At 43.0% G+C, this 24,664-nt stretch overlaps 1 protein-coding gene across 3 annotated transcripts in view; it reads left to right on the top strand.

Moving 5' to 3' along the window:
- TSPAN5 (tetraspanin 5) overlaps positions 1 to 23,366 on the top strand; it is a 178,726-nt gene extending 155,360 nt beyond the window's left edge. For 2 of the 3 annotated variants that reach the window (XM_023190938.2, XM_026455032.1), the window contains 6 exons: positions 8,194 to 8,340; positions 12,831 to 13,001; positions 15,444 to 15,569; positions 17,802 to 17,849; positions 17,957 to 18,073; positions 21,164 to 23,366. In XM_023190938.2, the coding sequence (XP_023046706.1) occupies positions 8,194 to 8,340; positions 12,831 to 13,001; positions 15,444 to 15,569; positions 17,802 to 17,849; positions 17,957 to 18,073; positions 21,164 to 21,229 (675 nt within the window). In that variant the 3' untranslated portion in view covers positions 21,230 to 23,366. The remainder of the gene's footprint in view (positions 1 to 8,193; positions 8,341 to 12,830; positions 13,002 to 15,443; positions 15,570 to 17,801; positions 17,850 to 17,956; positions 18,074 to 21,163) is intronic. The other variant, XM_023190939.1, reaches the window with a different exon arrangement.
- Positions 23,367 to 24,664: the final 1,298 nt, after the last annotated feature.

Raw genomic sequence — 24,664 nt, 5'->3', positions numbered from 1 at the left:
TCCATGTGCCACCATCGTGGCAACACAACTGCTAATTGGCAGCACCACTGCTGTCTTACCGCAGTCACTGACTCCTCCCTGCTCTTTTCTCTGCTGCACCACTTCTCAGTACCCTAAGCTTCCACCACTCATGACTTCTGCCTACTCCTGGCTTCAGCTTCTTCATGGCCTCCCCCTTCTGCCTTTTCTCTCCATGTCTTAGATTATTTCCAATTCTCCCCCCAAAAAGATCTTATTAACAAGTCAGTGATGGTCACCTCTGTTAGGCATGATCATCAGGTGTGGCCATGGCTTTCCTTAGAGGGGGTCAGGCAGGGCAAGGAGCCAGAGCAAAACAGTTTCTTCTCCAGAGCAGTTGGGTTAGACACTCCTGGGTGTTTCTACAGTGTCTGGTGTCTTCCTTTTGTTCTAATAATTATATTATTAATATAATAGTGATAACTGATGATGGCAATACACTTTTATTGAATTCTTACTATGTTCAAAGCACTTCACATCGTGTTTGGGTTTACTTGGATTGTCTCTATCATCTTCATTATAACCTTAGAATGTAGAGTACCATTTCACAGATATAGAAATTGAGGCTTAGGCAGATGAGGTAATCTGCCTAAGATGACACAGGTAGTAAGTGTGATCTTAGGCAGGTTACTTCATCTGCCTAAGCCTCAATTGGGCTTAGGATTGGGTTTCAAGACAAGCTAGTCTGTATTATAGTGTCTGTCTGTCTGTCTGTCTCCCTCATCGTCCAGGCTACCCCACTGAGTTTTGGATTTACTTGGATCCCAGGGGATACTGGAGGTGAGCCACATTGGCTTAAGTACAGTTCAGGAGGAGGTTGACTCTGGAATGCTCTCTCTGCGCCCCTCTAGAGCAGGCTAGCCTTAAGTGGCTGGAATATCACAGTCTCCCTTGTACCATGATGGGTGCAAATGGATACATTGTTGCTTGTTGGCTCTCTAAACTTCTGTTATAATGCTATTGCCTCAGACATGGACCAGTAATGTGTCTTATTTCTTCCTAGACATATACTGGTCTTTTTGCTAAGTTAGGAGAGATGCTATCTGGTTCCTAGTGGATAATGGAAATCTCCCACTGCAGAATCATCTCTTAAAGCCTTCAAATGGATAAGCCAGAGCTAGTTGTCCAAAAGCTAATTTGCAGAATGGACAATTTGTTGAATATATTTTTTCTTTCAACTTTTTAAATTGACTGCTGTTCATTTTGTCTTTATAGCAGCATTTTATGTTATGGTCAATTTGTTTTTTGCCTCTGCTGCCTGCTGCAACAACAGCTGTAGACTTTAGAGGCAGGAGAAGAGACGATTAAGGATGCTAAGAAGAATATTGACATAGCATATAGTCTGCATATGAAGAATTCTTATGAATACATTCATTTATATCAGTTCTTACTAACAAAATCTTAATGTATTAATAAGATATATGTATAGGAATTCTTCCCACACAGCATTCTGAATCGATCATCTTGAATATATTTTTCTCATCACCTGCAGTCTTGGTCTCTGGCTCTCTCTCTTTCTGAATCTTTCTCTTTCTGCTACTACTGTTCAGAATCTCACTTTCGTATGTCAAATAAAACAGATGGAAATAACTATGTGTGGCCCATTACTCTGCTTCTTGCTCATTTATCCTCGTTCCAGTTAGATTCAGCTTCATGGGATATTTTCTGATGTTATGTGCAAAATCTAGTACCCTTGACATCTTTAGCCCCCAGGGCTTGCTCTGCTTTTAGGATTCAGGTAGGAGAAGGATGAGAACTTCCTATGGAATATAGGTGCCAAGCTCTGTGTGTGCCCTTGTGGCATAAACAGGTACAGAAGGGAGTAGTCGAATAACATTTTGTATTTATTTGCTTATTTATGTTTTATTACTTTTTGAGATGCGATTTCACTCTTTTGCCCAGGCTGGAGTACAGTGATGTAATCATAGCTCACTGCAGCCTCCAACTCCTGGGCCTAAGTGATCTTTCTGCCTCAGCCTCCCAAGTAGCTAGGACTACAGGCACACACCAGTGCACCTGACTTATTTTTAAATTTTTTCTAGAGATGGGGTCTTGTTTTATTGCCCAGGCTGGTCTCGAACTTCTGGCTTCAGGCAATCCCACTACCTCGGCCTCCCAATGTATTGATTTTTTTCCGTGTTTGAGGTTTTAAAAGTTGGTATTTAAACTCAAGGGCTGAACATTCAAGTTTACATGAAGAATTGGAAGTTAAACCACGTTATGCATTATTTGTCAGTAACATAGACAAAGCACCTAAAAGTTCCATACAGGTTCCCCAGAACTGCTCATTTCATTGATGACGCTGAATTCATAGTGAGTTAACATGAATGAAGACTGTTTACACTGGCTTAATTACTACATTGACTTGAAATATCAGCCAGCTGGGGAAAATGACCATTTAAAACCTGGTGTATCCCTTTGCTCCCTATACCCACATTTTGTCCCAGCTTTGGCCACGTGTGTGTGTTTCTGTGTGTCTGTGTGCATGTCTGTATGTACATGTTTACATGCCTGTGTGTGTGTGTTTACATGCATGGAGGACTGAAGCATAGTTTATTCAAAGCTTTTGTGTTGTGCAGGACTTCTTAGATGCAAAGGAAGACCCAAAGAGAATGAGTGTAAGCCATCGAGGGAGTGTATCTAAGGCTCCTGGAGTGACACATAGAGCTCTAGGGCAGGCCTCAGGAACCACTGGTCTGGGAATTTATAATGCCATCTGGATTTTCCCTCCCTACTCTTGTTCTTTGTTTCTTCCTGAGCACTGGTTTTCTACTTCTCACTGCAATCTGACTTTCTTCACGTGGTAAGAAATATGACGTGCTTCACAAGGCTCTGGAGTTTGGCATTTTAGAGTCTCAACCGCTAGAGAAAGGTACCTGTTCTAAATCCTGGCACTTGAGGAAGGGAATCCAGGCTTCTCAGGCCTCACCAGGCCAGTGGGATCGTATGAGATCCTGGCAGCTCTGAAGGGTCATGGAGTGAAAGGAGGGGCGAAGGCATCCTTTCAAGGAGGAGGTGGTGCTGTTCCCAGAAGAAGAAGCGGGGGGCCTTAGCTTCCCAGAAGACTAGGTGTCTGCTGGTGATGTTCTTGCACATTCCTAAGGATTTACCGTGAATCTGAGTGCCTGTTTTAAATTACTTGGCAGACTTAATTGTAATCTTAGGTTTTTTTTTCTTACAGCTTCTTGTCAACAACAAGGTTTAATTATAATTACTCTTCAGCAGGCATATACTAGCACTTCTTACTCATCTGTCAAATTGAGCTTAATGAAATGAAAAAGTCCAGAGAGAGACCCCATCTTTAGGACAACAGAAGACTGAACAGTCAGCTCCCCATCGTTTTTGTAATCCAAATCGCTGTTGTCAGGATTATGTTCAGCTGTTTTGTTTTGTTTTGTTTTTTTTGACAGAGTCTTGCTCTGTCACTAGGCTGGAGTGCAGTGGCTCAGTCTCAGCTCTCTGCCTCCTGGGTTCAAGCGATTCTCCTGCCTCAGCCTCCCAAGTAGCTGGGATTACAGGCACGCACCACCACGCCCAGATCAGTTTTGTATTTTTAGTTGAGACGGGGTTTCACTGTGTTGGCCAGGATGGTCTCCATCTCTTGACCTGATGATCCGCCCACCTTGGCCTCCCAATCCCTCCATGTAGTCAAAAGCAATAAAACTGCTGCTCTTCAGCGAATGCTGGGAAATTGTGCACAGATGAAAGAATAAGTCTGTTTTTCTCTCCTGCTAGGTAAGTAAGCCTAATCCCAAGGGGAAAAATACTGGCTGTTGGGCATTGACTTCCACATTCACTTCTTGTGTTTCAAGATTTGAGGTAGTGATGATGGTTAATAATATATTCTTGAAACATGCTGAGTGGATGTAAAGTGTTCTCACCACAAAAATGATAACTACGTGAGGTAATACACGTGCTAAGTTAGCCAGATTTAGTCATTCCACTATTTATGTATACACGCACCTCAAAATATGGACATGTACAATACATACAATTTTCTTTTTCTTCTTTTGAGATGGAGTCTCCCTCTGTCGCCCAGGCTGGAGTGCAGTGGTGTGATCTTGGCTCACTGCAAGCTCTGCCTCCGGGTTCACGCCATTCTCCTGCCTCAGCCTCCCAAGTAGCTGGGACTACAGGCGCATGCCGCCACGCCCTGCTAATTTTTTGCGTTGTCAACAGAGACAGGGTTTCACCGTGTTAGCCAGGATGGTCTCGGTCTCCTGACCTCGCGATCCGCCCGCCTCGGCCTCCCAAAGTGCTGGGATTACAGGCGTGAGCCACTGCGCCCGGCCAATACATACAATTTTATGTCCATTTCAGTTTTTTAAAAATTTAAAATAATTTAAATAGATAGATAAAGGATATATTCTTTCCACCCAGGAAAAAAAAGATTTGAGTTAGTTTTCAACTGATAACTACATGGGTCTATTCTGGATTCATTAAAAATACAGTTCTTGGTAGTCTTTCCTATGCTTTGTGGGAGATTAGTTCCCCTTCCCACTCTGTAGTATCTGTTTGCAGCTCTATGTTTGCCAGAATTTAGGATTAAATAAGTTGAACCTGCAGTCCAGCTCAGCCCCCAAATGATTGTTGTTTCCGTGGAAACAGTTGAAGGCCTCTCAATTAAAAATGCCTCTGCAGGCTGGGGAGAGTAAGTATTAAAATGAGTTTGTCTGAGTAGGCAATTTTCATCCTCCAAATTAAACCCAGAGAGTGCAAATGATCTAGGAATCTCCTGACAGTTGGGATCATACTTCTTTGTCTTTGGGGGAGGGATTATTTTGATATTCGGGCATAGGTATGTTTGCTAGTTTGCTGCTTGCTTTGCTGAGTTGTGCAGATCATTGTCTTTGTTACCCATGGAGCTCTTCGTGTACAACCATGGATCATGGGCGAGGGTTTGGGAGCAATCTGATCTTTGTTCAGACTTGTGAGCTGCAACTCAAAAGCCCATTAAAAATGGATGAAATCATAGAACACTCTTAAAGTTGAAAGGAATCTTAAAGGTCATTAAGGCCTAATTTCCCATCCACTTTGGAAATCTTTCCTAGAATGCTGTTGACAGAGGTTCACAGCATCAGCTCCCCTGTTGGGGAATCCCGTATTTCTCAGGGCAGCCTTCTTTGGTTCATTGAACAGACTTGGTGATATTGTTAAGGGGGTCCGTGTTCTTAGAGCTCCCAAGATGGTGGCGGCCGCTTCCAATATCGTGGCAAACCTCTTGTTCTCTGACCTGGGGTTCTTGGCCTCACGGATTCCAAGGAATAGAATCTTGGGCCATGTGGTGCGTGTTATATAGCTCTATTCAGCTCGCTTGGGATGAACCCCGGGCGCTTAGCCCACGCAGGAACAATGGCGATCCTCTAGCCCGATTGGGAGCGGCAGTGGGCGCCTTGCTGGATCAGGAGCACAGTGGACACCCTGCTGGATCCGGAGGGGTGGAAGTCAGCTGTGGCGTCTACAATGACGGCAATCAGCAGTGGTGGAGGGCGAGGGAAAGCTCAGTTCAAACCAGAACAAACACGGACCAGAGAGTGTGCAGTTGCAAGATTTAATAGAGTGAAACAGAGCTCCCATACAATGGGAGGGGACCGAAAGGGGGTTGCCCACTCCCAGCTCGAATGCGTGAGTTTATATCCCTATCACTGTCCCTCCCGCTGTGCTCTCAGGCGATATATGATTTCACTGTTTACCTCCTGCTTTAGCCGGATTTGTATTTTAGTGAGCCCTCTTTACTACCTGATTGGTTGGGTGTGAGCTGAGTTACAAGCCCCTTTTTAAAGGTGGGTGTGGTCACATTTCCCAGCTCGGTTCAGGAATTCTTAGTTGGCTTAGGAAATCCAGCTAGTCCTGTCTCTCAGTATTAGAAATGCCTCTTTATGATAGAACTGACATTTCTGTCAATTCTGCTACTGTCACCTCTTCTTTCTGGTGCCAAGTTAACTGTGTCTTATTCTCCCATAATTAAAATCTTTTAAGAATGTTTTCATGTATCCCCAAACTCTTCTCTCTCTTCCCGTGACTGAGAAGGTCCATAACATGAAAACTTCAGGTACTAACATCTGTCGTTAAAGGCATTCTTGGGGGAGAGGCTGGTATCCTCACAATCCCGGGCCTTTACCACTGTTGCTTGGATTTTTTATTTTAAGTTTACTTTTATAGAGAAAGGGTCTCACTCGACTGCCCAGGCTGGTCTCAAACTCCTGGCCTCAAGTGATCCTCCCGCTTCAGCCTCCCAAAGTGTTGGGATTACAGGTGTGAGCCACTCCACCCAGCCTGTTGCTTGGGTTTTGTCTGACTTCTCTGGCAAGTTTTTTTCTCAGCATCATGTGTATAGGTGTAGAATTGGTTTGAGTATTTCCGTGTTTTCCTTCAACCTTTTCCCCCTGGAGTAAATATTCATAGTTTGCTGCTTGGAAACCCAAGAAACAAAACTGGATCAAACCTTCGGTCTGTGCAGCCTCGTGAAGGGTGTGGTTGCCTTCTTTGATGTCACCTCAGAAGTTAATGAATATACCCTCAATCCCAGCTGCTTTAATAGCCTTTCAGCCATTTGTCTGTGACATTAAACCTTAGACTTTTTAAAATTAGGTTTAAGTTTTACATTTTAAGAGTTCTTTATTCCCCATATGCATTCTGTTCTTAATATCCTATTATTGTTCGTAAGTTGACACCCCCCTAAAGGAAGAAACAGGCAGAAAAATGGAACAAATGAAATATGCTTCTCCAAATGTTCCTACCTGCAACCTTTAAATGGATTAAAACTTAAAACTCCTAAGTTCAGATGTTGATTAGTGCTAACTGGGATGTACTGGGAAGCAAGTGTGTGGCCCCTGCTTGGTACTGAAATAGATATTGTATACTGGTTTCAAAGAAGCAATAGCGTCTGTCACCTTCAGCCAGTCACCAAACTGCTCTGAGTTCCATTTTCCTCAAGTATAAAATCAGATGATTGCTTCCTGTTCTTACAGGTTATTGGGAATGCTTTGAAAACAATTTTTTTAATTATTAGGGCTTTACAGCAAACTATACTGTGATGCTCTGGAGGTATTTTGATTTGAGAGTACCAAACAACTTCAATAAAATTAAAATATTGGTGATATTGACTGTTTAAGGCCCATGCACATCCACAGTTTCAAAATAATCTTGTGACATAGGTTCTGGGTGGTGTTTGATGTAGTATCACACATAAGGGAAGAGGGGATTTCAGTAAAGAAATGTCATTGTTTGTGGAAAAGTGAAATTACTCGGGGTCTGTTTGGTGTTCTTGTGGCAGAAGAATAAGAGTTGAAAGTGAGGAAGTAAACTTTGATTTGTAAATCTTTTAAATTTCAACTCAAAGGAAGGTGGTAAGAAATACCCCAATAGCAAGCTTCAGAACAGCCACCAGAGCAAACCACACAAGGCTTTTGGGATCTCAGGCTAATAAAAGTCTCCCATGAAGCTCAAGAGTAAATCCTGAGGTACAATTTTTTCTTGAAAAAAAAAAAAAAATTTGTGGGTGTTTGTAATTGGGACCGGCTGCTGTGTTAGTTTTCAGCTTCTAGCTCGACCCTATTTCCAGAGAAATGCCAAGGGCTTTGCAGTAGGCATTTGTCTAACTTCTGCGTGTCCTGGGTCTTAAAGATGACCTCCCGCTTTCTGGGGGGTCATGGAGTATGTGTGTTTTTTATGCATCTGTCTTTTTTTGTTTGTTTGTTTTTACTGAAGACCACTTATATTTGCAGACATTGAAACCAAAGGTAACACCACATCTTCTCCTTACAGGGTCTGAGGACAGTTTCTTGGCAATTTTTTTTCTACATATAGTTTTCCCAAAAGTATGAACACACTTAGACATTGGAAAGAAAGCAGTTTCCCTCCCTCCTTCCCTCCCTCCACCCCTTCCTGCCTTCCTCCCTTCCTTCCCTCCTCCTTTCCTTCTTTCCTTCCTTTTCTTTGTTTCTCTCTTTTCTCTATCTTTCTCTCTCTTTCTCTCCCTTTCTTTCTCTCTCTCTCTTTCTCTTTCTCTTTTTCTCTCTCTTTCCTCTCTTGAGTATTCATCACATACCTGATAATCAGATGCCCTCTGAAGGTTTTCTTTGGGAGGGGAAAGGACAAATGCGATAGTCTTTACATGTTGGAAAACTGACCCCACATCCTGGTGCCTTGTTGTGTGTTCTTTTCTGCTCCCAGGGAGTTCTGTCCAACATCTCTTCCATCACCGATCTCGGCGGCTTTGACCCAGTTTGGCTCTTCCTTGTGGTGGGAGGAGTGATGTTCATTTTGGGATTTGCAGGGTGCATTGGAGCGCTACGGGAAAACACTTTCCTTCTCAAGTTTGTAAGTATCCCACTGTCTACTCTCAGATTGAGAGCCAAAACGTTACCTTCCATCAGGGGGTCACCCTATCTACAGGCAAGACAGTGAGCTGTACCAAAGGCACTGGCCAAAGCAGGGCCCAGGTCATTATTTTCTTTTGAGAGAGCTCTCTAGCCCTGATTCCCAGTCGTGCCTCCTTAATAAGTACACCACCACCCCCACGACTGCACTGTGCCATCCATGGAGATTTTGTGCATATATATCACAGACTTAGATTCCATTCCCTAAGATATCTTCAGGACTAAGGTAGGTATATGTGTTTTTCTTCTAAGTGATTCCTCCCCACCGTTTTAATGCACATAGTAAGTGGGGAGCTGTGCAGGCCGTTGGTTTGGAGAAACCAGGTAAAAGCACAGTGACTGTGGCCTGTCCAGATTAAATCTGTTAAGCAGTAGGTTTTGCTAAATATGGCGAAACACTAAAAGGTAAAGCTCCTTTGTCCTTAGCTGGTACAAAGTTCTCCTTTGTAATTTTTAGATGTGGTGGGGTTGGTGTGATCACTGTCTGAGTGAATGTTTGTAGAGGAGAGTTTTCACCAGGGGGTTCATTGGTATTTAAAGTTAAAATAGAGTATGAAAAGTGAAAGCCTTTGTGTTGGAGACTTCTTTCACAGGAGAAAAAAATGGCATGTGCCATTTATGTATCTTAAATAGGGTTGTTGAATGTAGCCAAATGTGCCTGTTAGCGTGGAGCTTGGCACTCTGGTGGGCGTCTGAATCATAGCCCTCTATACGAAGCATCCATTCCCCTTTCTAAGAACAGAGAAAGGATCCAAAGCACCCACCTTCATTTGCTGAGGAAGGATGGTAGAGATTTCTGGAGAACGGTTGCAGTGTAATATTTCCTGTTACCAGAATTATTCCCAACTTTTATTGACACATCATCATCCAGGGACATTTTCATTAAAAAAAAAAAAAAAAAAAAATCCGAGAAGTAGTCCAATAGTCATGTAATGTGTGATTGTCTTCCCCAGCATTTCTGCCACATCATCCTCCAGCATCTTTTCTTAAACATCCCTGAGAAGAGGGTACACGCTGTGCCCCACCCAGGGCAGCCCATTTCTGAGCAGCTCTGGCTCGGAGAAGCTTTTGGAGGCTATTTAGCCTGAAAATTAGCATGACTCATTCTAACAAGGAAAACCAAGGGGTATCTGGTCTTACAGATACGTTCACAAGCAGCTGGTTCTCTCTTGTGGATACACTGGACCACAGTGGCTGTAGCTAGTTTCCTAAGACTCCATCTGCCTTATCTGCCAGATCCCTCCTTTGCTACACACAGACACACAGACACACACACACACACACACACACACACTCTCTCTCTCACACACACACACACACACACACAACCAAATGCTTCATTCTTCACCTAGTCAGAAACCTGGGGAGCCCCCAGGAGAGCTCTGTCCCAATCGCTACCTGCCAACCTGCCAGTCTTCTTGGCATGAGGCATCTCAGTTTTCCCGTACTCAGCTCACCTTGCCAACTTACCTCGCCACCTTTCCTGTAGCCTGATTGGGTCCTGGTCATACTCATCTGTTGCCACTATTTTATCGGTTTCAGCCTCCATGCCCCAAAATGTGGGATCCTTTTTTTTTTTTTTTGAGATGGAGTTTCACTCTTGCTGCCCAGGCTGGAGTACAGTGGCGTGATCTTGGCTCACCGCAACCTCTGCCTCCTGGATTCAAGTGATCCTCCTGCCTCAGCCTCCCGAGTAGCTGGGATTACAGGAGCCTACCACCATCCCTGGATAATTTTTTTATTTTTAGTAGAGATGGGGTTTCACCATGTTGGCCAGGCTGGTCTTGAACTCCAGACCTCAAGTGATCCACCTGGCTCAGCTTCCCAGAGTGCTGGGATTACAGGCATGAGCCACTGCACCTGCTCAGTCCCGTTAATTGTGATTTACTTTAATATAGTTTCATTTATAGTGGTAACCCCTTTAATATAGTTTATCATTTCTTATAATCGAAATGTCTAGTGTTGACTGAATAGGCAGAAAACTACACATTTCTCTAAATCAGCACCTTAATTTATAAAGTCTCATGTTGGAAATGAAGAGAATTATGTTGTTTCTTGGCTTTTAAGACTTGAAAAATATCTTAAATGGCCTCTCTCCATTTAGTACAAACAATAAAAACTGGCCTGGAATAATCTTTGAACAGGAGGTATGAGATAAGTAGTAAGTAAACGTCCACAGGACTCCAAATAGCTCCAAAGATCTGATGTCCCTAGGAGAACTGCTGAGGGAAAATCCAGGAACTAAGGCACTGCAAAATGGAAATAGAACTTCTTAGCTGACCGAGGCTCTAGGATGAAGCCTGTGAGTCAGTCTCTGCACCTTTGGAAATAGAGGAAATTAGCTCAGCAGGGCCTGGGGCATGTAGGTATCAGCCAAATATTTTATATGAATTGAATTTGGACTCAACTTTTGGTATGTATATTATGTAACATGAAGAGAAAATTTACCAGGGGAACTGTAAAATGCAATTAACCTTTATGGAGGTGAGAACAAAAAGCAAATTAAAATCTTTCCCTGACTTGGTATTTCCTGCGTGTGCTCATGCATGATACTATAATTTTGTCATTTCTGTACTGTGATAATTCATAATTCATATTTACATGCTTAAGGTGGTACCTAATACAGGGCAAGGAGTTATTTCCACTGTAGGGTAGGCATTGAGCAGAAGTGGTGTGATACTTTTTCTGGTCATTTTTCTAGATTGGGGAAAGTTTAAATTGAAATTTTGGGCATCACCGATGATAATTAAGAACTGTTTAAATTCCATTTCTGGTGAGTTCATGAAGGATATATAACCAGGAACTCTCGGGAAACCCGAAGGGCTGAGCTGGAGGGTCTAGAATTGGGGCCTAAACCTGGGAGCCCAAAAACTTTGCCAATCGCTTATTTCCACCTTCCACCCCTCCCGCCATGCCCTCACAGAGCAGTACTCGGCACCCTAGACAAACACTGTGAGATGTGCACACATCTAATGTCTGCGGCTCCCCACTCCCTGCCCTAGCCTTCCTCATCATGTAAGACTGGGACATCTTTGAAGGCAAGGGGTATGGTCTTATTCATCCTTGCTTCTGCAAAGCCCACCTCCCTCAGGGCCTGACCCATTGTGGGTCATTCAGTAGATGTTTGCTGCATGAATAAATGTTTTTTGTCTTTTGTTCTTTTAATGAGTAACTGTTGTTTCCTTTGCACCACTCCCCAATACGTTTTTCTCTTGGCCGGCAGCTCCTTGTCTGCTTGAGTAACTGTTGTTTCCTTTGCACCACTCCCCAATACGTTTTTCTCTTGGCCGGCAGCTCCTTGTCTGCTTGCTGAAGATAGAGCCGCAGACCCACCTGAGCACCCCCTGCCTCCTCAGCTGCTCACTGTTCTGCATGTGGCCTTGAGGACCTCTGCCCAGCAGTTGTGGCACCATGTCACCCTCTCTGCTGTTGTCACCAGAAGTTTACCCGCAGTGTACCCTCTGTTCATTGTACCCTTCACAGCTCATTTCTCATAATCTATTTTAACAACAAATTTTGAAAAGGTTAAGAATACAGGATGGTAGGAGGTGGAAAAAACAGTGGGTGTGAGCAGTAAGTCGATATGACTAAGCTGAGACTCTTCTGAGTCTTCTAGATGGAAGGGAAATTTCTCCAGAGTTACGGGCAGTTACCACATTGCCTCATGGTCTTGAGCCCTTCTTTTAGACCTCTTGTTGTCTACATTAAGCAGAAGTCTCCCCTTGGCTGCATTTTGATGTCACTTAAAAGGTTGCTGGGGCCCATGCTTCCTAGAGGAAGGCAAGCACAGCTAGCATTCCCAGGAAAGCCTTCAACTCAGGGGTTTCATTTTGTTTTTATGATGGGAAATAACTTTCATTTCACAGTCACTGCCCATCCCACTACTTCCTCTTTGACCCCTTCATCTAAGATGAACACATCTGTTACTTTACCCTGTATAGTAGGTGCAAAAGAGAATTAAAATGGTGTCTGAATCCATAAAAGGAATATATCACATAGAGAATCAAGGCCACAGTAACAAATGACAGGCGATCTTAAAATATTGGAATAATCTATCTTTCAAGTTACAGAAGCTTACTAGAGATGATGTCAGGTCATCGTTCAAGCATCTGGCAGTACATTAATCATGAGAAATTCATTAGGCCTTAATGTGGGTCTAATGAGAAATTCTTATCCATGTTTGCTGATGGGCTTTGTTGGTTAATTACCAAATGGAACACTAGAGACCCTAAAATGTGATTATGAAATTATTTTTAAAAGTCCTTTCTTGGAGTGTAATATTCTATTAATGAATCAGCAGAAACTGAAGATTATCTACTTTGGAGATGTATAACAATCCAATGTAAATACAAACCTGTTTGGAGAGTAACCATTTAGCTATATATGATCAAAATAGCCTTATAACTGTTCTCTGTGTGTCTTTCGTCTTAGTTTTCTGTGTTCCTGGGAATTATTTTCTTCCTGGAGCTCACTGCCGGAGTACTAGCATTTGTTTTCAAAGACTGGATCAAAGACCAGCTGTATTTCTTTATAAACAACAACATCAGAGCATATCGGGATGACATTGATTTGCAAAACCTCATAGACTTCACCCAGGAATATGTAAGTTTAAAGTGGTTTGTTTTCCAGTTGAAAGTTCTCTGAACGATGACCCCAGTGAATATCCCTCCTGGTTTCTGCATCTGCCAGCTGGAAACTACCTGACTATTCTGCATGGGTGTTTGTTTGTTTATTATTTTCCAACTTGCTCTATGACTTACAGGATTTGTATTCTAAATGGAAATGTCCTATTTTCACTTGTTTCAACTTCTGTTAAGTTAGAGGAACCAAGAAGAAAACGCTTGAGCAAAAAGTTCTAATCACGGCTGTCCTTTCCTATTTGCATTTGAGGAACATTGTTTTGCTCCAGGTTTAAAGTTTTATTTGGTTATTAAATAGGATTCTTTCTTATCCCTTGCCCCCTTTTTTGGTAATCCTTGATATTTCACAGCTCATAATATTCTACTTAACAGAATCATTTGCCACAGAGTTCCTAAAATGTGCCTATCCAAATATTATTATTGCACATGCAGTTAAAAGCAAAAGCTTGGAAACTCCTAAGTCCTAGTAGCTTCTAACAAGTGAAGAATGGGCGCGGTGGAATCCCGGCCACTCCCTCTGGTCCCTGAGCTTTGGAGTCCAAGCCACTCCCTCTGGTCTCTGAGCACACCTGTGAAATGGCTCCTTCAGTGCCAGCAAAGCAGCAGATGTCCTGTTTTACTCAGAATGCAAGGGACCAAAAGACACAGGTCTAGTGCCAAAATCTGATAAGGGACCCTGGGCTCACAGGACCTTGACCTATTTCCCGAATAGTAAAATGGAAATAATACTAGCTACTATCTGACTCACAGGGCTATTATGACACTCATGAGACATACATGTTTTTATATTCGGCTTAGGGTGGTAGGGTTCTACAAACTTGCAGGTCTTTATATACCTGCACTGAAAAGCCAGGTAGGCTGAGCTTGGACTTGGACAGTGGTGTCTGTGGCATTTATGTATGTGGCAGGGCCGGAGGGCAAGCAGAAGCCCAGTGAATGGTAGCCTTCTTGGGGTTGGACAGTTTTCTGCCTGTGATGAAGGGAGGCAGCAGCCATGTCGACATGCGTCATGAGGGAGGCCAACGCCTTCCTTAGGCACTCAGGACTGAGCTGGGTTATGTGGTTTTGTTCAGTGGCAGCAACATTTCGTCCTGGAGTAAGCTGTACCTTAAGTGGGAAATTAAGCCCTGATTCATGTCCTCAGCTGACTTCACTGTTTTATTAGGTCCTAATGGGTGCGGGCTCCCTAATAATCCTTTTCCAGGCATTATTCCTGACTGGATTGCATGACACATTGATGGAGCTTTGTGGGCACACCTTGAAATGCACAACCCAAGTCCTGGAGGGACCATGTTATCTTGGAATGCTGTGTACTTTATATGGAAATACTACAGTTTCATGTGACTTTCTTTTTGCATCATGGAATGTAATGTTTAGAAGTAGCTATTGGCCCAGAAGGTCTTCAAATTGTTGAGGGTTGATATTTATTTAACTCAGAGAAGTAGAGAAAGTGCATCCCAGGGAAGTGAGGAAAGGGCTTCTGTATGCTACCATTCCCTGGACTTCTGCTTGCCCTCTGGTACTGCCTTATACATAAATGCCACAGACACCGCTGTCCAAGTCCAAACTCAGCCTGCCTGACTTTTCAGTGCAGGTATATAAAGACCTGCAAGTTTGTAGAACCCTACCACTCAGGCCCCATTTAAGAACCACTGAATTTAACTGCTTGTTTTATGATATTTTAATTGGAAGACTGACTTTTTAAAGTTGAAAATGTAAAACACATGCTCTTGTTTTTAAAAGAATTCAGAGTGGAAACAAATATGATGAAAAGCTAACCTCTAAAATTTTTGGTGGTAATGGATGTATTAACGATATATCCATTGATTGTGATGATGGTTTTGTGACGTATACAGATGTCAGAATTTATCAAACTGTATACTTTAAAATGTGCAATTTATTGTATGTCAGTTATACCTCCATAAAACAAAACAGATCTTTAAAAAACTATTAGAATGTGGAGATCAAAACTTTGAAAAAGTAAGCCTATAGGTAGCCCACCCATAACCCCAGTTGCCTCCTTCAGTCACTACCACTGTTGTTTGTGTCTTATTTACCCTTCTAGAATGTTCTTGTTTCTCCTTCTAGAATGACGTGCCCAAGCCAAACAGATCTTGTTCTAACTCAGCCCTGCTGTACAGCTGCTCTGCCCTTCTTCCACCTAACACCACGGGTCTCATCAGTTGTCTAAATCATGTGCCAACGCATCCCTGCAAACCTTCAGCCTTAATTAATTTGGAAGCTTTTATATGGGCCATTTAGGTTCCATTTGGCTTAAAAATAAAGTCTGGGACAGAGAAAAAGGTCAGAGCTGGCAGAAGCTGGGTGTCGTTCAGTGGGTGTGAGTGTAGGCACCTGCTTGCCTCCAAGTTGGGATGTTCTAATTCTTTCCTGTTTGCTCTAGTGGCAGTGCTGTGGGGCTTTTGGAGCTGATGATTGGAACCTAAATATTTACTTCAATTGCACAGATTCCAATGCAAGTCGAGAGCGATGTGGCGTTCCATTCTCCTGCTGCACTAAAGATCCCGCAGTAAGTGAATGCCAGCGAACGATTGGCCTACTCTGTACATCGTGCTGAGAGTGTGCATGGGACGAGCAGAGTGATTTTTTTGTTGAAACCTCTTCTTACCTGGTTACTCCTATTTGTAGCTCCTGTAGGTGGTATAGTGCTCAAATCTTCCTAGTAGGAGTAATAATTGCTGGCATTAATTTAGCAGTGTGTGCCGGTTCCTATTCTAAGCCTTTATGTGCGTTGGCTCATTTAAGTTGGGCACATTCCTGCTGGCAGATACCACCAATACCCTCCCTTTTCAGGGGGAAGAAATCAAGGCACATGAGGTGTAAGTGACTTTCCCAAGCTTGCACTGCTAGCAGGCAATGGAGTGGAATATGAGACCCAGGCAACCTGCCTGTCTCATCTGTTAGCCTTTCTTTGTGAGAGGGGCAGGCTCATATGAGAGCTCTCTGCATTGGTTTGGGGTTAGTAACCCTTTTCTTTTTGGCTTAGTTCTAGGGAAACTATTAGAAGTAGGAGGAGAGTTCGAGGCAAGATAGGGCTGGACTGCTGTGTGGGAAGACCACAGCTGCCTGGACTCCTGAATGCCATCATGACTACAGTCATGCAGTTTGCATTTTATTATAAAAAAGAATAAAATATAAAATCTATAAATCTCTCACTTTCGCCACAGGTTTAATTATATTTTGGGTCAAATCGTGCCTGGTATATAGAATGACTTAAAATGCAATTCTTAAGCCAGGCGTAGTAGTTCACACCTGGAATCCCAGCCCTTTGGGAGGCTGAGGTGGGAGGATCCCTTGAGCCCAGGAGTTAAAGACCAGCCTGAGCAACATAGTGAGACCCCATCTCTACAAAAAAATTTAAAAATTAGCCATGTGTAGTGGCACACACCCGTGGTCCCATCTACTCTGGAGGCTGAAACGAGAGGATCACTTGAACCCAGGAGTTTGAGGCTACAGTGAGCCATGATCATGCCACTGCACTCCATCCTGGTGACAGAGTGAGACCACATTTCTTTAAAAAAAAAAAAGAAAAGTAACTATCTAGTGTTAGAATGACAAGCATGAGAGGTTACTCCGTGCATCTCTATGTGCTCCTAACTGCAGAGCCCTTCTGGGACTCCTCAACGGTTCTCTGGCCCTGCAGTCTCCAAATGTACTCCCCAAGGCTCACCCTTACCCCCCAGAAGCAGAGGCAGGTGGGTGCTGATGAGCTCAGTGGGGTTGCTCCTCCTTATGATGGAGGCTGTGGAGCTCTTAAAAGGAGCTGTGGTCTTGGAGTGGAAAAGCAGAACTTCCCTGCAGGCTGCCCCCGCGGGACCACCTCGGCTGTTTCTCTTGGTCTGAAAGAGGAGACAAAGTCACTAAGGACTGTGCTGCCCCACCAGCTGCCCTTTCCCGCCAGCTCAAACCTCCTCTCCCTTCTGAGGAGAGCCACATGGAGGCAGAGTGCCCACTCAGAGCTTGAGGGGCTCATCCCGGTGGCCTTGCACTGGCCAGCGGGTGCCGCACAGCACGCCTCCTGTGGCCAGTTCCTGTCCCATGTTAACATCCCCTTGGGAGAATTCCGTGTTCTCAGAGGCATTAATGCTTCCCCTTTCACCTACAGATCCTCTGGGTAGAGCTAGTTCATTCCTTGTGCTCTAAGCTAATAAAATCTGCCCCACACCCTGCAGAGGAGGAAAATGAACTAACCCGAAAAAGTGGAAGCATGTTTCCGATCAGACCCTGTGAGACGTGAAGTTGTCCGTGTGATTATGTAATCAGGGCATTGTTTTGTTTTTTTAATTATTAAAAGCTCATTGAAAAACCATTTAGGTAACGTAGAAGTATACAGATTAAAAGTAGCAGTCCATCCAAAAGAGCATACATGAAGATTTACGGTGCCCTTTAAGTTACGTTTTTTTATCTGTGTCTCCAGTTCCCTAAATCCCATAAGCTTCTTGAGGTTGGCACCACTTTGAAACTTGAGCCTCCTGTGTGATAGACTTGCTGTCTTTTCTGATATTCCCCAAGCCTTAGTTTTCCTGATTTGTAAAATGGGGCATATTTTAATACCTACTTCTGAAGATTGTCGCAATAATGACATGGGGTCATGTATATAAAGTGTTTAACACAGTGCTGCAGTCTTTGTGCTCAGATACACGTTTTATTACTAATGCGTAACAGAAGTCTTCTGCTCATTTCTAGGTGGGCTTTCTGTCTAATGAGTAAATTTCACTTTTCTCTTTCCTTTCTTCACTAGGAAGATGTCATCAACACTCAGTGTGGCTATGATGCCAGGCAAAAACCAGTAAGTGGAATCTCATCTTGTTGCTTAGCACAAAGGGTGTTGGAGGAGCTTTGGCCTGTGCCTGGTGCTCTATCTGTGACAGTGTGCTCTCCTCTTCCCTTGTGAAGGAAGTTGACCAGCAGATTGTAATCTACACGAAAGGCTGTGTGCCCCAGTTTGAGAAGTGGTTGCAGGACAATTTAACCATCGTTGCTGGTATTTTCATAGGCATTGCGTTGCTGCAGGTAAGATAAGGGTCCTTTATGGATATCACAGGGAAATGCCCTGGGAGAGCCGTTGCCAGGATCGGAGCTTTGCTTAAAAACCTTGGTTGTCATGGTTTTTAAGACACATTGGAGGGCCAAGGAACAGACCTAAACGATTTGGTATGTGTTGTTTATTTATTTATGATTTATTTATGAATAAGACGGAGTCTAACTCGGTTGCCCAGGCTGGAGTGCAGTGGCGTGATCTCGGCTCACTGCAAGCTCCGCCCCCAGGTTCACGCCATTCTCCTGCCTCAGCCTCCAGAGTAGCTGGGACTACAGGCGTCCACCACCACACCCGGCTAATTTTTTGTATTTTTAGTAGAGACGGGGTTTCACCATGTTAGCCAGGATGGTCTCGATCTCCTGACCTTGTGATCCGCCCGCTTCGGTCTCCCAAAGTGCTGGGATTACAGGTGTGAGTCATCGTGCCCGGCCTGGTTTGTGTTTTATTAAAGCTCTTAGTTTATATGCTACTATCATGAAATACTTTAGGAAACCTTGTCTTTTTCTAAGATGGAGACATTAATTAGATCAGTAGTTGCCTGCAGGCATTCCATCGTTTACATGGGTTCAATAATACTGCATTGTGGCAACTGAGTCAAACATGCATAGTTAGAAGTAGATCTCAGTGGTGATGTTAAGGTTTTGGGGAGTTTCACAGAGATGTCATAACCCTTTCTCTCCCTGAACCACCTTGCCAAAGTGCTAGTGAAGGAAGGGAGCACCAACTTTTCCTCCTGGCCAGTCTCAAGAGCTGGACTCTTCATGTTGTTGGTGTGATACTTTCCTAAGAGCACATAGTTGAAACAAATTAAAGAAGACCTAAGTAAATATAAAGATATCCTATGTTCACAATTGCAACACTTCATATTATTAAGGTAACAACACTCCTCAAGTTGATCTACAGATTCAGTGTAATCCCTATCAAAATTGTAACCACTTTTTAGCAAAAATGGCCAAGCTGATCCTAAAATTCCTGTGGAAAAGCAAGGGACCCATGATAGCCAAAACAAATTTGCAAAAGTAAAACAAAGTTGGAGAATTCGCACTACTCAATTAAAAACTTAGTACAAAGCTATACAGTAATCAACATAGTGTGTACTTGAGTAAGATTAGCCATATAGATAAGTGGAATAAAATTGAAAAATCAAGAAATAAAACCAGGCCAGGTGTGGTAGCTCATGAATGTAATCCCGCACTTTGAGGGACCAAGGCAGGAGGATGACTTGAGCCCTGGAGTTCAAGACCAGCCTGAGCAACATAGCAAGACCTTGTCTCTACAAAAAGTAAAAATAAAACCATGAGCCCAGTGTGGTGGCACATACCTGTGGTCCCAGCTACTTGGGGGGCTGAGGAGGGAGGACCACTTGAGCCTGGGAGGTTGCAGTGAGCTGAGATTGCGCCATTGCACCCTAGCCTGGGTGACAGAGCAAGATCCTGTCTCAAAAATAAAAAATAAAAAAGAAGAAGAAATAAGCTCATATATGTACGGTCAGTTGATTTTTGACAAGGGAACCAAAACCATTCAATAGGGAAAGAGCAGTCATTTCAACAAATGGTACTGGGAAAACTGGATATGCAAAATTATGAATTTAGACTCCTAACTCACGCCATATGTAAAAATTAACTCAAAGCAAAGACTTTTTTTTTTTTCCCTCTAACACTGTAGAACTCCAGAAGAAAACATAGGCATAAATATTTGTGACTTTGGATTAAGCAGTGTCTTCTTAGATATGACATCAAAAGCATAAGCAACGACACAAATGTAAATAAATGGAACTTCAAAATTAAAAACTGTGCTGAAAATGATACCATCAAGAATGTGAAAAGATAACTCCTAGTATCTAGAAAATATAAATAACTTTTAAAACTCAGCAATAAAAAAGGCCGGGCGCAGTGGCTCACGCCTGTAATCCCAGCACTTTGGGCAGCCAAGGCGGGTGGATCATGAAGTCAGGAGATCGAGACCATCCTGGCTAACACAGTGAAACCCCGTCTCTACTAAAAATGCAAAAAAATTAGCCGGGTGTGGTGGCGGGCACCTGTAGTCCCAGCTACTCAGGAGGGTGAGGCAGGAGAATGGCGTGAACCCGGGAGGCAGAGCTTGCTGTGAGCTGAGATCATGCCACTGCACTCCAGCAGCCTGGGGGACAGAAGGAGACTCCGTCTCAAAAAAAAAAAAAAAAAAAAAAAAAGATTTAAATGGCTAATAAGCACATGAAAAGATGCCCATGTCAGTAGTCATTAAGGAAACGCAATTCAAAGCCACATACTTCATACTCTTTGAAGTGGTTAGAATAAAAAAGACGGACAATAACAAAGTATTGGCAAGGATGTGGAGAAAATGAAACCCTCATATGTTGCTGATGGAAATGAAAATGTTGCAACCTCTTTGGGAAACAATTTAGCAGTTTCTCAAAAGTTAAATATAGAGATACCATATGAGTCAGCAGTTCTACTCCTAGGAGTGTACCCAAAAGACTTGAGAACATATTTGCCCAAAAACTTGTATGCTCGTGTTCATAGCAGAATTATTCATAATTGCCAAAATGTGAGAGCAATGCAAATACCCATCAACTGAGGAGTAAACAAAATGTGGCATATCCATGCCATGGAATATCATTCAGCCATCCAAAGGAATAAATTAATAGTACATGCGTATGAACCTTGAAACTATTTTGCTACATGAAAAAAACAGTCACAAAAGCCCTGTATTATATGATTCCCTTGATATGGAATGTCCTGAAGAGGCAAATCCATGGAGGCAGGAAGTGGAATAGTGATTGCCAGGTCTGTAGGGATGGTGGGATGGGAATGACTGCTCACAGGTACTGAGTTTCTTTTTGGGGTCATGAAATGTTCTGTGATTAGATAGTGGTGATAGTTGCATAGCTTTGTGAATACACTAAGAGCCACTGAATTATACACATTGCAAGGATGCTTTTTACCACATATGAATTACATCTTAAATTTCAAAAATCAACAATTTAAAAAAAATGGGACACAGTGGCCAGGGGTAAAAGTTACGAGTGTCACTGTTTGATTCACATTTTCTTCCTTTCTCAGATTTTTGGGATATGCCTGGCCCAGAATTTGGTTAGCGATATCGAAGCTGTCAGGGCCAGCTGGTAGAGCCCCTGCAACCGCTGCTGCAAGACACTGGACAGACCCAGCTTTTGGGACCCTCCCGCGTGCGGAACTCATCTTCAAGCTGCACGGACCTAATCACAGATGCAGCCCGCAGTCTCGCCTAATGGAGCTGCCATTCGTGGGGTAAAACTGGGAAATGCTGCTCACTGACAGAATTAAAAAACAAAAATAACCAGTATGAAAGTCGTTGCGCCGTGAATCTCTACTGTAGCCATGAATTTATGGACAGTTGGATGCTTACCAAAAAAGAAAAAAAGGGAGGGTGGGGGACCCAGATGTACTTGAATGTGCGGAAAATGCAGTCTTGTCCTCATCTTCTGTAACTGGAGGGCTGGGAAGGCAGCTTTGCTCTTCGCCACACCTTGGACGGACCACCTTCTGTTCCATGGTCTGAAGGAGTGCATCTCCTCAAAGACTCAGCCCCTCACCTGGGAGGGCAATGGTTTGTCAGCATCCCTCCATGTGCATTTTAGGAAACACGTGCCACTCTGATCTGAAGAAGAAAACAACTCGTCTTGGGTTCAGATTTTGTGATGGTATTCAAGTCACTCGGGCGAGCACACTTGGTCTATCCTGGAAAGTCTCCTTATAACAGAAGTTGTGTATTTCATGTGCACCGAGCAAGGGCATCGGAAGATTTCATGAGGCTATATTTTAGCAGGACTGTTCGTTTTTCTAAGTAGGCCTGAGCTTTATCAGTGAAATTCAAGGAGAAAATGAGGTTAATGAAGGAGGTATCGGTTAAATATCCCCCCTTCTTCTCACCCTGCCAAAATTAGCAGTTGAATTTTTGGAAACTCTGGAATACTCTGGGTCATTTTGTTTTGTATGTTTGTTGTTTTTCGTCTTCCAAAGGTGAAAGCTATGATATGGTTCCACTTAAATTTTAGTGTTTTCTTACTCAGCTCAAGCATTAATTTTTGATAAAATCTTAACCTGCATGACCTGTGAATCTGAATCTATCATCTCCCTTTCCTGCCGGCTTTTCTACAAACATTGAAATATGTTATTTGGTCAACACTTATTTCCTAGGTTCACAGCCTTGGGAGGTTGTGGCATGTCCTCCCAGCCTGGCTGGGCAGAGACCAGCTGTACCATCCAAACGCTTCCCTGGTCTCAGTGATCTCTTCAGAGTGGATCTGAGTGGCCACTTCTGCACCTTCCCCTTCTTTCTCTTTGAATGGAATTAAACCCGATTTTGAAACAACATTGACCCAGTCAAAAGCTCCTAATGGTTTCTTTTTCTTCCTCTTTAGTTTGCTTTTATTAAAAAAAAGACAATAGTGCATGGCCATAGCTCCTTCAGTTCTCTTATTGCAGACTAACCATCAGGATGGTATCAAAGCACAAATACTTTGGAGGGGAACGCGTTGAACTGGGACAAGTACTGTGTAACACAAAGTGGAAAACCACTTCCTGGTGCTGCCGCTCCTGCCCCCACTTTAGGTGGGAGGAACGAGTTTTGGCCTCTAGATTTTAATCCCGCTGGTGTCCACTGGATGTTGCCCTCCTGGGGAGCAGATATCAGTCTGTGGAACGCTGGGAAAACCACAGGCACATTTTTAGGTGCGGACAGATTTGTCAGCACGTAAGTGGGCAGCCAGCTAGCATACTTTGTGGAAATTAAGCGAGGTTTTCCATTTCAGCCCCATGGTGCGTGGTGGTGGCTGATGAATGTGTCAGTCTGCTCAGAGAAAGGACAGAAAGGAAATTCTTTTCAAAACTGTGTTCACAGTTTAGTGTGTGTATGGCTCTGCATGTGTGTGTTTTTGTCTCTGTATAGGTAGAGGTGTTCATGTCTTATTCCCACTGTAAGGTTGTCTGACTTCATCTCTGCCCCCACCACAGTTGCCATTTTGTAATGTCCTGCCAACATGGAGAAGACACGAGCTCTCCAGTTGGCATTGTTTGTCTTTTTTGTTGATTGCCTCATTCTCCAGTGAACTCCATCTGGCCAGTTGATTCAGAATCAGGCAAGATCCCTGCCCTTTGGCACATTCACTGAAAGGCCAAACAGCAAGTCCGAGTGAGTTTTAAATATTAATTAATCACCCTTTATTTTTTAAACTTGAGAGTGATTGTAATAAAGGCTGTCATTAATAAACTTGGTTCTACCTTACATGGAGTTGTGTCTTTCTTCGTTACTTCTTTCTTGAAATTGTGAAATTTTCGAATCCAGTGGTTCTCAAACTTTAGCAGGTGTCAGAATCACTGGGAGGACTTGTTAAAACACATGAATGCATTTGCTCCACGCCCATAATTTCTAACTTAGTAGGTCTGGGGTGGGGCTGGAGAATTTGTATTCTGATAAGATCGGAGGTGATGCTGTTTGCGGCTCGTTTGGGAACTACATTTTGAGAAGCATTGTTCTGATCTGGTTTTCTAGGAGGGGAAACAGAAAGGTAAGATTTTGTAGTTGGGAAGGGAAAGGTTCCTTTGTACTTACAAATGCTGACTGACAAGACACAGAGGCCAGAGCCCTGTATGTAGGAAATCTCTGCCCATGAGGTCATCTGCTGGTTACAATCACTTGGGGACCATGTGAAATACAGATTCCCCCGACCTTACCCCTAGCAGTTCTGGAGTGGGAGACAGGGTATATATGTTTTAAAAGCTCCCTTGAAAATTTAATGCCTGGTGGGATTTATGACTTATGGGCTTAGATAAATGTTGATAATATTCACAACCTTTTTTATAAGAAAATAATTTCTCACAGTCCCTTGGAGCTGGAATCTTAAAAACCCATTAGAGGAATGTCAGCTTAAATGTCTTTCATTGTGAATTATCACTGCAGAAGAAGACTTCTGTCGTTAGAACTGATTAAAGACTTTTTTCAAAGATCAAATGAAAACAAATGTTAAGGTTCATATAGCACACTTAGATCCTGACAGCATAGTGTCAGACCTGTTCAAGAAACATTTTGCCTCATTTCTCATATATTTGAAACAACAATGTTATTTTGATTTTAAGGAAATTTATCAGTGATGATTGGAGATGGCCAATCCCTGCTTCTGGAGTTTTCTTATTGTCTACATTGGCCCGCTTTGCTTGTTGCAAACTATAAACTAACAAAGGAGAAAAAATGACAGCTCAGAAGTATAGGGATGCTTTGTCTATAAAACTCAAAAACTTGGAGGAAGCTTCTTCAGGGTGTAGAAGGTAGACTTTAGGGGAAGCTTATTAAATTTCCCTATTTCTGTTGTTGGACGGGTTACCACTAACATCATTTCTTCTATAATCTAAAAATATATAGTTTTTAAATGTGAACTCAGAAATTAAAAAGAATTTTGCATCATGAAGTACTTAAGTGCATTTCTTTTGTTCTTCCTCTTCCTTCTCCCAGGGAATAATAAACCCAGACTTTTCTTTCAGCCTTCTTCCTGCCACAGGTCCCAGTTGTCCTTTCCTCAAGGGGAT

Source organism: Piliocolobus tephrosceles, chromosome 3, assembly GCF_002776525.5.
Source record: "Piliocolobus tephrosceles isolate RC106 chromosome 3, ASM277652v3, whole genome shotgun sequence".
Lineage (NCBI taxonomy): Eukaryota > Metazoa > Chordata > Mammalia > Primates > Cercopithecidae > Piliocolobus > Piliocolobus tephrosceles.
Note: the sequence above shows the minus strand (reverse complement) of the source record. Positions and strands in the feature narration are given on the sequence as shown.